Source organism: Symsagittifera roscoffensis, chromosome 10 (assembly GCF_963678635.1).
Source record: "Symsagittifera roscoffensis chromosome 10, txSymRosc1.1, whole genome shotgun sequence".
NCBI classification, from domain to species: Eukaryota; Metazoa; Xenacoelomorpha; order Acoela; family Convolutidae; genus Symsagittifera; species Symsagittifera roscoffensis.
In genome coordinates, this window is record NC_087071.1 from 21,544,952 (window position 1) to 21,560,318 (window position 15,367).

General features: G+C 37.2%; 1 protein-coding gene across 1 annotated transcript; it reads right to left on the minus strand.

Moving 5' to 3' along the window:
- Positions 1-327: 327 nt before the first annotated feature.
- Positions 328-15,108, minus strand: LOC134855087 (DNA polymerase epsilon catalytic subunit A-like). The gene is made up of 9 exons (XM_063871467.1): positions 9,940-15,108; positions 9,254-9,340; positions 8,803-8,991; positions 8,266-8,353; positions 5,434-5,577; positions 4,443-4,952; positions 3,883-4,070; positions 2,400-2,527; positions 328-1,202 (listed from the first exon to the last, which is right to left on the minus strand). Exons 1-9 carry the CDS (start codon positions 15,053-15,055, stop codon positions 570-572), a joined length of 7,083 nt encoding a protein of 2,360 aa, XP_063727537.1. The 5' UTR covers positions 15,056-15,108; the 3' UTR covers positions 328-569.
- Positions 15,109-15,367: the final 259 nt, after the last annotated feature.

Below are 15,367 nucleotides of genomic sequence, written 5' to 3' on the forward strand. Positions count from 1 at the left end.
AGAAAATTAGGTAAGGTTAAAATAATGCAGGCACACACGGGAGTAGGCGGAGTCGGTTTTGAGAAAAACAAATTTTGAGAAAAGCGAAATATTTTTCCACAGCATCGAAAAATTAATAAGAAATTCTTTTGCTAAACAAGTGGACCAAATAGTAAAGATAGCATTCGATAGAACGGAAACTTAGCCGACGGAAATCAGGACGAAAACCATGATTCCGAAAACAAATTACTTACTACGACGAACTAAAAGACAGTTCAGTTGAACTTTCTACTGCTGCAGTCACTTGAAAGTAACCGCACATTTTCAAGAAAATTTATTTGCGGGAAAAGTCTATTCCTGATAGAAGTACACTTGCTCTTGCAGGTGAAATAAGTAAATTGAAATGATCAAAATTAGAGTAAATAAACAAGCACTCAAAGCATTAAATAAACAGTTGGCTTGATGTATGAGAACAGTTACCAGCCACAATAAGTATTTTCCTGTAGAGACACATTTTCATACATCACGCAAATTCAAACACAAGCCCAAAACAAAGTCTGACAAAATTCAAAGTCTGGAAATTTAAGTTTTTACTTCTTTTTAGCTTCTCTGCTAGTCCAAAGAACCGTCTCTTTCAAGTAATCCATTTTGTAATACTTCGCAATATTCAACAGAGTCATCAACTGCTGTCGGAAGCGATCTCTTTTGATCAAGTAGGTAAACTGTCCCGAACATTCGCAAGTTCGCTTCATATTCAGTTGTTTAATATTCTTACATTTTAAACAGGATAAGTCTTGCAACACAAAGGCCAAACTCAATTTCTGAACTTCGCTTACTAAACTCATTTCAATATTATCAACGTCGTAAGGCGTCGAACATTCCGTGCACTTCCACAAACCAAGTTCCTCTCCTTCAAAATCCAGTGTAATATCTCGACATAAATCCACATCTCTGCAATAATTACACTCTTTGCAGATCACTTCTCGTAGAATGTACGACAGGGAAGGATTCTGAAAATCAGCCGAGTCTGAAAACTCGCCTACATTAATAATCCTCAACACCGTTTTCTTCATTTGTTCAACTTGAGACGCAACACTTGTGTCTAAGCTTAAGACATGGCAGACTGATTTTATGAATTCCAGTTCTGGGTTCGTCAGTTTCAGGTAGGAGCCGGGCAAGAGTGGGAACTTGTTCTCGTTGTCTGATTCGTTGAACTCGAATTTCTGTTAAAAATATTTGACTTTACTCAGGAAAACAGAAAATCTCAAATTTATCTCAAATTTCGAAAAAAAATAGAGGGCCTTAAAGCTCTTTAAATTTCACGAACAATTTATGATTGATGCTTTTTTGATAAAACTATCCCAATTTGAGTAAACTGGATCAAGAGGTAAATTTATATTTCGCTGGGGCATCTGATCATTGGAATCCTTTGAGATTTGAAGTTTTTCACATTTTTCGTGACCTTAACATTTTTGCTGTTCGATAGTCGTGTTTGCGTTGCCTTTAGCAAAGAAAATAAACTGAATTTAAATAAACCACGAATAATCAAACTTGAGCGTGAACAAATATAAGACTTTTTCCTGAAAAAAAAAAAACATTTAAAAATATTTAGGACTGATTACCACTACGCTCAATACTCTTAATAATCATGCGTTCCAAAGCACTTCAAGCAAGTGAGAAACTAAAAATTTAAACCAGAAACTATATTTCGGGTGTTTAAATTTTTTTTGTTCGACCATTGAAAATGTGGAGGAATTTTGAATTCGGGCGTGTTTTTTTTCAGGTACCACAAACAATCATCGGACCCGGTTGAGTAATATATCATATTAAAGTTATTTCAGTCGTGATTTGAACATTTAAAAATTTCCAAAAAAATTTTCGAATAAAATAAGTTTTAGACGTTTTTTTTAGCACCATCTTGGGATAAAAAATATTTTAAAATTTAAAAATATTCAGCATATTTTGTTTTAATTAATTTTTTTTACTTTTGCAATTAATCAGTTTTCGAAGAAAACTGACTTCCAATATGCCTATTTCTCTATGAAGATCGGAAATGCCTAAAGTCTAGTCTTTCGCTCAGATCCTTTCATCAAACCGCACACGGAAAACTTTTTTTTCAAGTTTTTTTTTAAAAATATGTTCGGAACATTCTGTGATACTTGCACAGCAACCGGCTATCCTTGTTTATTCTAGTTTTGTCTCATCAATTTGAATCTACTGCATACTTAAGGTACTCTATGCAACCTGGACCACAATCTCGCGATTTTTTGAAAGATTATCAAACATCTCCATTAGCTCTAAAAAACCTTTTTTTTGGCAAAAAACTGAAAAGCATGTTTAACCCCACATTTTATGTCTTAAGAAATAAAACTCTGATGATAACAAAAAACGACAGAGATGATCGTCTAATTTCCACTCACCTGTCGTTTCATCTGGAGAGCGTGAACAACTCCCACTATTTTCTGAGTCATGTCTGAAGAGATGAGGTTGCGACAGAACTCACGAAGTGTGGAGTCGAAACTGGACATGACCTCTTTGCCATCCTCGCCTGGAAAATCGGTGAAACCTAGTGATTCATTAACCCGACAAATTTAAACATAGGCGAAGATTAGCTTCGCAAACACTAACAAGAACGCGACAAAAAGCAGCACTATAAAGTGCAAAAAGAAAAAATAGAAATAAGCCTCGAATTAGCAAAAATTCGGCAACGTCTGAGATTCGAATCTCCAACTTTGAGATTAATAGTCACACACTAACCACTCAGCCACGGAAGCTTAAAAGTAGCAAGAAGATTGAACACTAGCCACAAATAAAGCAGAGAGCAGATGCAATGCAATTTCCAATGCTACAGTGAAATTTCCAAATAAATGAACTTTTAATGGACATAGCCAAATAACAGTTGAAAAAGAGTAATGAGCGCAAGGAAACTGAAACAAAAACTGACTTGTTTTTTTTCAAAAATCTTCACCTTTTGAATTTCGAAGAAAAAAATAGATGGCCTTAAAGCTCTGACTTTGTATAACAATTTCTGATGGACTCTTTTTTGTTAAAAATGACCCAATTTGAGAAAACTGGATCAATAGGTATACCTTTTATTTCACTGGGAAATCTGATAATTATTATCCATTGCCGAAATTAGAAGTAGATCGTGACCACGTTTTTCGTGACCTTTACACTTTTGCAGTTTGATAGCAGAGTTTACCTTCCTTTTAACAACAGAAATGCACTGTACTTAAAAAGAAGTCAAACAGCGAAAAATCAAAATTGAGCGTGTACAAATTTTAAGGCTTTTTCCTGAAAAAAAAATCAGCACGACCTATATAAGAGTACTCACTACGTCCATTACTCTTAAACACTTCATTACTCTTAAACACTAAACGTTAGAATAGAAAAAAAAGAAAGTTCGTACAACTGAACTGCTGCAAATCACCAATGGGTTCAAGAAGGGATCAATTGAAAGGCCTGAAGTAAGTTAGTGAAGGATTTCATAAAGGCACGCCAGTTCCACATGCCCCTATTATTCCAATAAATCCTTCGGACACCTTGGTTGGACACAAACGACATGAAGGTGAATACGATCTTTATTATTATTATTTGAAACTACAAATAAAAATAAACGCTTGGTCCTTCTGTACTATTTGCGATGAAACGGAGTAGGCATGTTTAAATTGAGGTTTATTTAGATCAAGTTGTCGATTTTTTTTCTTTTCAAATTATTTAACTTTTTTTCAAGTTTTGTAAAAATTTTTACTTATCCAACCACTGAAATTGTTTTTACTTTTTAAATCACGTTAACTTTTTACTTTCAAATTACGAAAATTCTTTTTAGTTTTCAAGTTTGTGAACTATTTTTCATTTTCTATTTAAGTCCTTTTTTTTTACTTTTCCAATGACGCAACTAACCACCATCCACAATCACAGTCTCGGTAGCCATAGTTGAGTGGTCCCTTCTCAACTGTTGCATCTTCTTCAACACGAGTACCAAGTAGTTGGCCACCACCACTCCAAACTGGCCCTGCAGGTCATCTGCCTCGTCCAGAGGCAGGTAGTACATCAGATTCCAGTTGCTGTCTATTTCAAGGTCATCCGCACTGTTGTTAAAAGAAAAAAAATAAAAGTTACCAGTATGTAAACCATTGATAGCAATCGCTGAACAAAAAAAAACAAGTGATATCTCAGGCGCTCGCTTTTAATTATATGTCAACCCCCAGAGCAAAAAGACAGCACAAAAAATTCTAGGCCTACTCTCAGTATCAGTTTTAGGGGGTGGTATCGGATTAACCTTCTCAGGAATTTATACCATAACCACCCACTAACATTCTTCATTCTAACACTTCATCTCTGAGAAGATTAAACCGAACCGAAAAAGAAAACAGTTTTTTTATTCATTCATCCTAACTCAGTAAATAAGAAAAGGCAGTGATACAAAATGGACTACTGAAAAAAAACTATCACAACTATACCTGTTTTCTTGAGTTTCAGTTTTCTGGTCTCCGTTATTCGGCTCTTCGATTACTTCTATTTCATCATCTTTGTCACCCCCCATAACTGCACCCTCTTCAATTCTAGATTCGGTATCTTCATCTTCGTCCAAGTCACCAATAGCTCTCACATTTACACTATCATCATTATTGCTTCTTCTCCCACCTTGAGTTTCTGTAGTTTTTTCATTGCTTACCCCTCCCCCACCTTTTCCTTTAAATTCTTTTGTTTGATTTTCTTTGTCTTCGCTGCTATTTTTCTCTAATTCATGACTGTTTTCATTGCAGATGACCCCTCCGAAGTTGCACGAGTCCATGAACATCAGAATGTTCCAGAACTTGTTGGGTTTGAAGTCCAGAATGTGGAATAGATCACGTGATCGGATGTTGTCTGAGATGAATTGAATGTAAGACTGGGCGTCTGTCGTTGTGTGTTTGGTCGTGTGGATTATGAGTTTGTTAAATGAGGCGTAGATTATGTCTGCTCCCAGTCTGAACAAAAACAAACAGTTATAGAAAGATATGAAAGAATTTGATTTCAAGTCGAAGAATTGCCAAGCATTCTCTCAATGAACTCCTCACAATCAGGTAAGTGCTGTTTTTTTTCAAATATTCAATTTATGCGATGTTTTCTAACAATCAAGAAGTTTCGTCAAGTTAACTAACCCAGCCTCAAAGGCAATAATTAAAAAACTTCAGACACACTGATCTTATTTTGGGAGGTATACGCATGGAAAAAATACTATAAAACGATATCGAGCAGAAAAATATACCTCTGGACAATAGACACCTCAAATGTTAGGAGCCTTAAATGGGCGATGAATTATACTTTTTGCTCAGTGAGCGAACAAAATTTATAGAAATGATTTTGCTTTGCCAGAGATTTTCTTCAATCACGTAAAAAAGCGGTAATTTTAAAAAGATTAAAACCAAAACCTGGCAGTAACTAATTGCAATATGAGTGCACTCTAACCTCTTGAACTCTGCCACCAACTGAATGAGTACTTTCTGCATCATCACTCCAACTATCTTGGTCAGGGCAGGATCATGTAAGTACGAGGCAGAGGTAGTGAGCCATCTGAACAAGTGCACTAGCTGCAGATCTGCCCACTGGTTCCTGAAACATAAAATTATGTAACCGAATTACGAACACTAAATTATGTAACCGATTTATAAGAGACAAAATTATTAAAACAAAATTATGTAACAACCATCAAAACAGACTGGTAAAAAAAATCAGGTTTCAATTAGATAAAAAAACTCTTGATCTAATGACTCTTGATCAAGACGCTGAGATCTAAAGTTTAAGGCTACGACTTGGAAATGTTAATTGGTGACCGATTAATGGCAATTATTTTGATAAGGTAAGAGTAACCAATTCATTGAAACTAGTGTGTCACACCCACGATGCTTCAACCCACGATGATTGTTGAACACGGAGATTGCTTCCTTAAATACGTAGAGGAAAAAAAACGAAATATAATGCAATGATAGTAAATAGGCTCGGGGCATCAACAGCTTTTCAATTCTATAAGTTGAACTACTTTTAAGAAAAAATTAACTTTTAAGTTCTTTCTCACGATACTGGTCAAACCTACAAAACTACTTGGTTTCAGTCTTTCGTATTTTTTTTTAAAATAAATAGGCCGGCAGCATGCAACTGCATTTGCCATATTCAGAAAATAATTCTGAAATGAAATTTTTTGCGTAATCAATAATTCTTGAATGAAACTGTTGTTTAGCTCAATTATGAATTTTCATTAGCCCGCACATATACTATTTACTGGCATCAATCTTTTATTCAAGCGTCATAAATATCAATCAAACTTTTTTTTAGAAAAAGCTCTCTAAGTTTAATGAAAAACTTATGGAAAAATCAAAAAAATTTGCATGTTTCATAGCATCAAAAAAAAATAAATACGCCATATTTTTCAACATTTCAGAAAACTCATCCAAATTTTCGTATCTCGCAATCTTGAAGGATTTCAGTAGTCTTAGTTAGAGGCTAGATTTCTGAACGCTGAATTGTACAAATTGATTGAACGAACTTCCATTTCGATTTATTTTTTTTTCTGTGAATAAATCACAAAAAACGTGATCTCGGAAACAAACTAAAATAAACATTTTTAGCAGTCAAAACAAGAGGCAAGATATGCAAATCTTAGGAGTACCCTGATAGCGCCCCACCAAAGGAATAAAAACTTCCAATATTAAGAAATAAATATTGAAACTAAAATTTTTTGAAATCTCTTTTGCGGAAAAAAGTAAATAACTGCAGGGATAAGGCATTCGCACTCCAAGTGATGTATTGTGAAAACCGTTAATGACCTCGCAATTTGCATTCAATTTTTAAGCAAATAGAAAGACGTATTTCAGCATTCATAAGGAAACATTCGAACGTTGGCTTCAGTTATCATTTCGAACGTTGAAATTTTAACATGTCAACGTAAGTACATCCGAAACTAGTGTCAAGTGGATGGCTCATTTAAAATTTTTTTTTAGGTGGATGGGTTTTTATTTAACAATTGATTTGTTCCAGGACGCCGTATCTCAGTAATCTGCAGTATTCAGAGATGTACGACCGAGTCCTATACGAATTTTTAAAAACAAATTAACATACTACCCATGAAATAAACCCAATGTGAAATAACTGGATAGTTAGACAAACTTCTTATTCCGCGGAAATTTCTGAAACAAAATAATATATTTTTTCGGGCCATTTGCCGAGAGCCAATTGCATAACTTTAAAAAAAAAAACAAAATTTGAATTCAAACCACAAAAAAGAAATTTGAGTTTGAACAACTTTCAGGACTTTTTGTGGACAAAAAATCAAAACTATCAAGTTCCTCGACACTTGACAACAATGATCATCATGATCATATTTATTGGCATCATCAGGAGCCATAACTTCTATAATAAATGGAAGATCGCTTCTACCACTGCCGAGGCAGTGATTACCACACAAGCGAAGCAGATCTTCGCTTACTCTTGAAAACAAGATAGCCTTAAAATTCTTCGAATTTCTAAAACAATTTATGATGGACCACTTTTTTGATAAAAAAACCCCAATTTGAGAAAAATGGAACAATAGGTGAATTTTTTATTCCACTGGGGAACCTGGAATTTAAAATCCATTTCGAAAAATAGAATAAATCATCACGACCTATTTAATGGTCTGCAATTCGTTTATCGACTGCATATAAAAGAAAATATACAGAGCCGCGGTTAAAAACATAAATTACAGAAAGAAATCAACAACATTTGCAATACAAGGATAAATGCTTGCAACAAAGAAAAGCCGTGATATGGCAACTAAGCCGACACAATATGAGCAGACAAACCAAAAGGCCGACAATGCAATTTTTCCCAAAAAATTCAGCTCCATATACTTCAAAAAAAAATGTGGCCGGAACTTGAACCCCAGGGTGCAAAGGCAACTGCATTACCCCCCGATCAAGTGGGAAATAGGTTGGGGTTACTTAGGGTTCAACTGGTATTACATAGGGTTCATTAAAGCAAGTTCATTTTCTTACAGATTTTTAAGAGAAGTTATTTAACAGGAAAACGTCTAGTTCCCGATTACAAGACACTTGCTCTCGCGAGCTCTTTGACTATGTAGAAAAAAATCAACCCAGGGCATACATACAAATTTTTCTGAGCTAGTTATTGTGTAATGTTGCCACAAGCACGGATAATGGTGAACATCGTACCACTGATCTTATAACTTTTCCACACTCCCCCTATAGCTTGCCTCATCTATAAGCAACATAACTTGGGTAAATTGACAAAGGCATTAACACGTACCTGTACACGGACACTTCTTTGAGCCAGCTGTGGACCATACTTTTCAGCACTCGGAAGGCATACGTACACAACACACTGCTGTCATAACCTGAACAAAACAAAAAGTTCTCATTTCTTGCATAGTCCCCATGATTGAGGCAAAAAGCTATATCCCCCATAACTTCGTAGCTCTGTTTAAAACGTCTCTCACCTATATCTTTAGGTAGACACTCGAATAATTTATCAAGAAAAAACCAAAAACTAGCTACGGTTTTCCTAGCTACGGTAGATTGAAATAACTTAAGGCATATCAACTGGATTCGAGTTTCGAAAATGTCGCCATATATAGGAGACGACATGGCAAAACACCAGAAGCTACACAAAACGATAACAGGCAAAAGAGTTAACTTCTCCTTAAAGACACCACTCGGTAGGCAGTCTACTACCCTTTGTGGTGTTTTTGCAAGATGGGATTTTTCTTGTTTTTTATTGTAAATTAAAAGCAAAATTTCTTGAAAACGAATACATTTATATATTAGTCCGATTTCTTCCACTCACTTGCCACACTGTTCTGCTGGTCCGATCCAGACTGACCACTGCTACTCATCATGTGGTCTGCTATGTTCTGTTGGGGGAGGAGGTTGAAGCTGATAGAGTCTGCCGCCCCTCCCTCCATGTCGTTCACGTGGTGCGACTGCACTATGGTAGCTATGGGCAGACTCAATATCTCCATCTCCACACAGACACCTGAAGTTAAATATCAATTTCTAAAGATTGTTTCGAAAGAATTTAACTTTTTGCATCTCTTCTCTATTGCAACTACTTGAGAATTCCTCACGCATGGTTTTCCATCGGGATATTTGGGATAAATATCGGATTCCATGTATTTTTAGCTTTCAAAATTTTTTTCTCAACAATTGCCTTTTGAATCAATGGTTTTTCGACAAACGACGGTTTTTCTGATAACATGAGACTTTAAAGGGAGGAAGATTTAAAAATTGTATCTCACCCTTGTACAGCCCGGGGTCAATGACCTCCACACTTCGATGGGAGTCGAAACAGTTGCTGGCCAGTCTGTGGTCATCCGCCTCCTTTCCTAAACATCAAAAATCAATAATTTTTAAAAATCAGAATAGAATTGCAAATTTTTTCAATTGAATTTGAAGTCAGAACCTAGTTTCTTAGAATCAACTGAAAATAGAATCATAATTAGCTTTGCTTTTAAGCACTACTCGTAATCACTACTGTGTAAATGTGTGAAATGCTTAAATAAATTTACGAGACTCAGAATTAGCAGGGGGCAAAATGTGTGTAGATCGCTCGTGTAAACAGGCATCAAACTACCCAAACTTCCAAAAATTGTGCTTCGAACTAAAATTAAATTTTCAAGTCAACTCGGTGATATGTTACAATAGGTGGTAATTTTGAGTGTGGTGCATGTATTAAATTTGAGAACTCATATGCATAATATAGTCATTTCATTTTCAGCCAATTGTTCTAGTACTAAGATATTTTTTGCAAATTCATTACGATGCCAAATGAAATGCTATTCAAAAATCAAACTTTAAGAATTCTTTTGCCAAAAAACTGTTGCTTTTGAAATTAATTATAAATAATGTGCGAACTACGACAAAAAGCGATCCAGCTATTGAAATTGAACCTACCACCTATTGTAATTTATCACCGTCAACTCACCTCCGAAATCTGGCCTATCTGTCTTAGACAGCCACATCAGATGATTATGCTTCCTCAACTGTCTGGCGAAGAACAAATCAGCCCCGAAATTAAACACATCTTCATTTGGCATATTTCCAATCGGTATATGTAGATATCTACAATGGTCCACCAAACTGTTATATCGCAACAGGAAATTCAAGTAGTGTTTTATACTCCATCTACACGCCATTTTCTGCCATTCAAGGCCACTTAATAAATTCGGGGGATCTTCAACGGTCAAATCAATAGTCGGGAACTCATTATTCAGAACTGCGATCTTGTTGAAATATCTAAATGTGTTCGCTTGGTAACACACGATTGTCGGACCTCGTTTCTCGCTTTTGTAGTTTTGCAAAATTTTCGACAGTTGTTTGTTAACAGCATCGGCGTCTTTGCAAACCGAAGATTCAAATGAAATTCCGCCTTGCGGTACACAATCAGAAGAAACATTTTCCTTGTTCTTTTTCAAATTCCATTCGGTCGCGTACATAGAGTTCAAATTCGGGATTGCATTTGTACCAGACGGGTCAATTATCCACAGGTACGCTTTGGACATATGGGTTCCAAAAAGAGCAGTCACACCTCTACCAGAAATTACAAACTGATAAAGGAATAGTTTCTTCAGCAAATGTGTGTTGTTATCTTCTTCTAAATATGTAACATCAGCTAGGGTTTTCTCAGTTAGCTCTTGCATGTCAAAATATTCAGTATCACGACCTATTAACGTCTTAACTACGTGTTTATTAATAATGCACACGCATCCAATATTAACAAGAAATCTGAACTCCAAAGGCACTGATAGTTCATAAACACCTTCTACATTCGGAGATGTAAAGTCGACCTGTAATTCTTGAGCGTGTTCTATAAAATTCTGTTCTGGTACACAATACTGGTACAAATTATACGTCGGATGCGCTCTGGGTAAATACTTTTGGGTTCGTTTCCAAATATGACCTCTTTCTTGCTCTTTAGGTTGTTTCATGTTTATATAAAAAATTCTGGGTACTGAAATTTTCAAACAGTGCAAATCATTTCCAACAAGTGTCCAGGCTTTGAACAAACCGGGAGAGTTCGTCTTTGTCAGTTGGATAATCTGCCAATGGGTATTCATTAAGGTACTTTGAGTTTTCCGCACAAAAGTATTCAGACCTCCACTCAGCCCTTGACCTCGCTTGGAACCCGTGCCATAACCTTGAGGAACTGCAGCAATATCTTCAGTTGAAGACTTCTGACGCTTACTGGTTTTCTCGACCAACTCGCGATTCTTTCTTTGCTTGATTTGATGCGCCCACTTCTTTTTATGAAACTGTATCCAAGCTTGCAGAGCTTCCTTTGATTCTCCCATTTCGGGAGGGTTTCCAAGTAATTCGCGCCAGGGTTTCTTCAAAGCTTCCAGATTTTCAAGTTCCAGTTTTCGTTTCTTTGACACTCTAATAACCGGAACACTATTTCCTTTCCCCCCTAAGCTTTCAATATCCTTTACGCCTTTATTTGATTTAGTGTCCGTTGAATTTCCCAACGAAGGCATGAAAATCTCACTGATTCTTTTCTGTTTGTTGTAGTCAAGTTTTTCAATCAGCCGTTTCTGAAGCCAATCCGGATGCGCAACTCTTGGCACCGGGTTTGAAAGACCTTGCAAAGCTGCTGGAATTGTTATAATTTTCTGGATACAACTAGAAAATCTTTCAACGTAATACTGCCAATCTAAGATTTCTCGAATGTCGAACTCGTTTAATCCAGGAGACTTCAGCCACTTTTTCAGGTAGAAACTCCTGACTGCTGGATCCGACTGGAAAATAGCCAGAGGTACTGCGCGCTCTGTAACCGGCGCGTTTTCTGGCTTTCTTGAAATCACAAACTTACAAGCCAAACCCGCGTCTTTTACCATTTGGTCTCCTAAAAACTCTGCTAAACGTTTAGCGGTACTAATCGAAGTCGATTTTTGACCTTCATATTCAGATAGAGATTTCGACATGAATCTGTTTTCCGCAATCAGGTCGAATAATTCAGAATCAGGCATGTTAGCAGCTCTACTGTACAAAACATCAAGCCAATAATTCGCTACTTTAGCTGCGTGTTCGTAAGCTTCTTCAAGCGAAACTCCGTTAAGAAACGAGTCAAAAACTGAAGACTGGAAATTCTTAATCAGCTGCAATTCACCTCTTCTTTTGACTTCGAAGCCTTTCAACTCGGCAATGCTTCCGTCGTCATTGAAGACAACGTAACGCTTCTTTAGTTTCTTTCCTTCTTCTTTGGAAGCTGGTAAAATCATCGCCAGATACGGACCGTCAACTTCAAAGAAAATCGAGTTTTCGCTTCGGATGGTGTACTCTGGAATTTCAGGTGCTACTCGATCGTGATACTGATTATTGGTGAAGTTTTTCTGGACCAACACATTTAGCATTGCCCCTGGATATGAAATAGACACGGAGGGTTTTTTGGGGTCATTGGTCGTGAACACACAATTCTCGGGGAAACTTGCCGGAAGAATGCACCAAATACCATCTGTATCAAGTTCCAATGGTCGTCCAATTTGTTCCACTAGTTCCCTAGCTGCTTTGATGATATTGGCTCCTGTATGACAAACGATTCCTGCCATTTCCATCGAGAACCAGCGAGATCCTTTTCTCATTACGTAACCGTAAAACGAGTTCAAAATACACTTATGTGCCAATTGAAGCGAATCGTACAAAATTTCTTTGCTCTTCGCGCTTCGAATCGCTTCTATATCTCCAGAGTTCGTAGCTTCAGTCAACTTCTTTTTCCAAACCTTAGTGAGTCCTTTAAACTCGTATCTCCGATCTCTGAACGCTCGCACTGTATCGACATAAAATGAGTTCTCACGCTGACATACAGTCGAGTATTTTACTTCTTCTTTGGTGACTTTGGTTCGCTTATAGGCTTTCCGGCAGTATTCTCCCAGTCGTTTCTTTTCGGCTGCCGCTCTTTCTTCTCGAGTCAATTCATGGTAAGCTCTTGGATTCCCTCCAGGAAAAAGAGGAGGAAATTTTTCAGTTTCTAACTGGTACTGCACTTTGTAAAATTCATTTCTACTAGCAGGCATAACATCCCCACGCCAAACCCACGCCATTTTTCTTTGACACCTAGCTCCTGGTTTGTTGAAATCACAAGTAGCGCAAACTGTTTCATCAACTAAAGCCGGAGGTTGCAAGCGATTTGTCAGAATGATGTTCGGGTACATTGCTCCAACGTCCAAATGGTAAATCATAGGATTCTCCATTCGGCTGGGAAAATCCCGCAAAATTTCCAACTTTTTCTTAATTTTAGACTTTATTTCGTCGTAATTTGTGATATTTTCCAGAGGTATTTGCTCTTCCTCTACCAGAGCATGTTGAAGAGTGCTGTCCAGGGATCCAATTAGTTTCTGAAACGCCTCTGGAACCATTCTGAACTTCACTGGGATGTTGCTTCTAAACACGCCGGACTCCAAAGCCTCCACGTGGCCTCCAACGTACGTTTCATTGTCCAAAACTTGACCTCCTGGAGTCATTTTATTCAACTCTGTCAACTGTTTATTTGGAAACAAAATGTTGATTTCAAACGCTTTAACCATCAACAATGCTTCACATAAAGTCCCGGAACCTTTTCTTAAAACTTCGTCAGGTTTCATAGGAATAATTGTACTAAGAGCAAATATGAATGGATGAACGTATTTCATGTACAAATAGTAGGTTGCTACAGCGTCTGAAACCGAATAATTAGCCAGGATTTGTGGCTTCTCTCTCGCCATTTGGCACATTTCTTCTGGATCTAGCTCCACAGGATCGTAGCGCAGTTTCGCTTTCGTAACCGCTTTCAAGTTTTGACTTCCAACGGGTAAATAACTGTCCCGCTTTACCCAACACAGACAGTCCATGTGTATTGCGTTTCTGCTTTTATACTCGCCTTGGGAGTCTTTCGAGAACCCAATTTCATGATGCATGTCCAATCCATATTCTGTTGCTCGCCGCTCTATAAAAGGCCAATCGAAGAAATCTCCGTTGTAAGTCGCAAAAACATGAGGCCTTATTTCACGTACGTGATCAAAGAAATGTTGCAGTAAAGCTTGCTCGTCAACAACGTTGAATATCACGAAAGGTCCTTCAAACTCAGGTTTCGGAGTGTACTCAAAATCTTCAACATCTTCACTGACTATCTCTCTGTTTACAATTAAATATCCTTGACCGTCAACCATGTACGATATCATCATGATCTGGTCAATAGCTGAGTCAGGAAACTTCAATGGAAGCTTGGTTGTCTCGATATCAAACGCTAAAACTACCGGATCAGGCCAATCTATCAACGTTGGATGGTCTACTAATTCTGGTGATTTTCCCGCTACATGTTTCACCGTGTACCATTTACCCACGAAAATGTTCAAATCAATCGCAACTCTCACGTGGTACGGAACATCATATTCTCGTACATCCAAAATGTTCTCAGACTGTTCCATAGTTTTTTCACTGGCTGATTTATTACCCATCGCAGTTTTGACACCACTACTACCCGAAGGTCCATCGTTTTGAGCAGACAAAACGTTGCTCAACAGCGACGTGTAGGCATCTTGACTTTTTGCCTTTTCTTGATTTCGTCGGACAATAGGCATCAAAGCAGTTTTCAATTTCATCATATGGTTTGTATTAAGAAAGGACAATTTAATCAGTTTTCTTGTCAAACCCATCAAATGATTTGGCAAATCGAGATCTTCTTTAATCACTATAGCAACACTGGCCAGCACTCCTGCGTATTTCTTAGCCAGATACGCTGATACTTCAGTTTCAGTGCCTTCTTTTGTGATCAAAAAGAAATACGGCGCGTATGGCTGAGAACATTTAAGTCGGCTACCATCAGTTAAAATGAAGTAATAACTTATGGCAGATATAAGTCTTTTGTCTTCGTCAACAATTTCCGAGGCCTCAAAATTAACTAACCAACCCTCTCGTTCCACACCATCGTTAAATTGTTCGTAACCGAATTTCTCGTCAAGTGATTCATTAGTTTTGATTAAGCCAAGTCGTTTGACTGTATTCCAGTCCTCTCCGTCTTCCGTTTTAGCGGACTTTCCTGGATTTCGCTCTCGGAAATTACCCGCCATTTTTAACCAGCCAGAGTAGTTCAGAATATTTCAAAGACTTACAGAAACACCATAACCTAAAAATACATTAATAGAGTCAGTAGGAAGGAAGCAAATTCAAACTCGGGAATGTGAAATTTGCATGCATCAAAATGTACTCGTTTAGAAATATGGTCCCGCTGCGTTTGATGAGTCCCATTTAAAAGCTCGTTTAAAAGTGTGGTCCCACCAGACCACTGTAAATAATCTTGAAGTACTTCAAGCGCATGATAAAAAAAGGAAAACTACTAAGCATGACTTCTTTAGAACTGTCAAAACATCCAGCACGAGACA

Excerpts from the sequence above, each read along its gene's own strand:
- LOC134855087 (XM_063871467.1), bottom strand. The coding sequence starts at position 15,055 with ATGGCGGGTAATTTCCGAGAGCGAAATCCAGGAAAGTCCGCTAAAACG. Across the intron at positions 9,341-9,939 it reads AGATAGGCCAGATTTCGGAG|GAAAGGAGGCGGATGACCAC; the intron begins GTGAGTTGACGG and ends TTTGATGTTTAG. Across the intron at positions 4,071-4,442 it reads ACTGAAACTCAAGAAAACAG|TGCGGATGACCTTGAAATAG; the intron begins GTATAGTTGTGA and ends TTTTAACAACAG.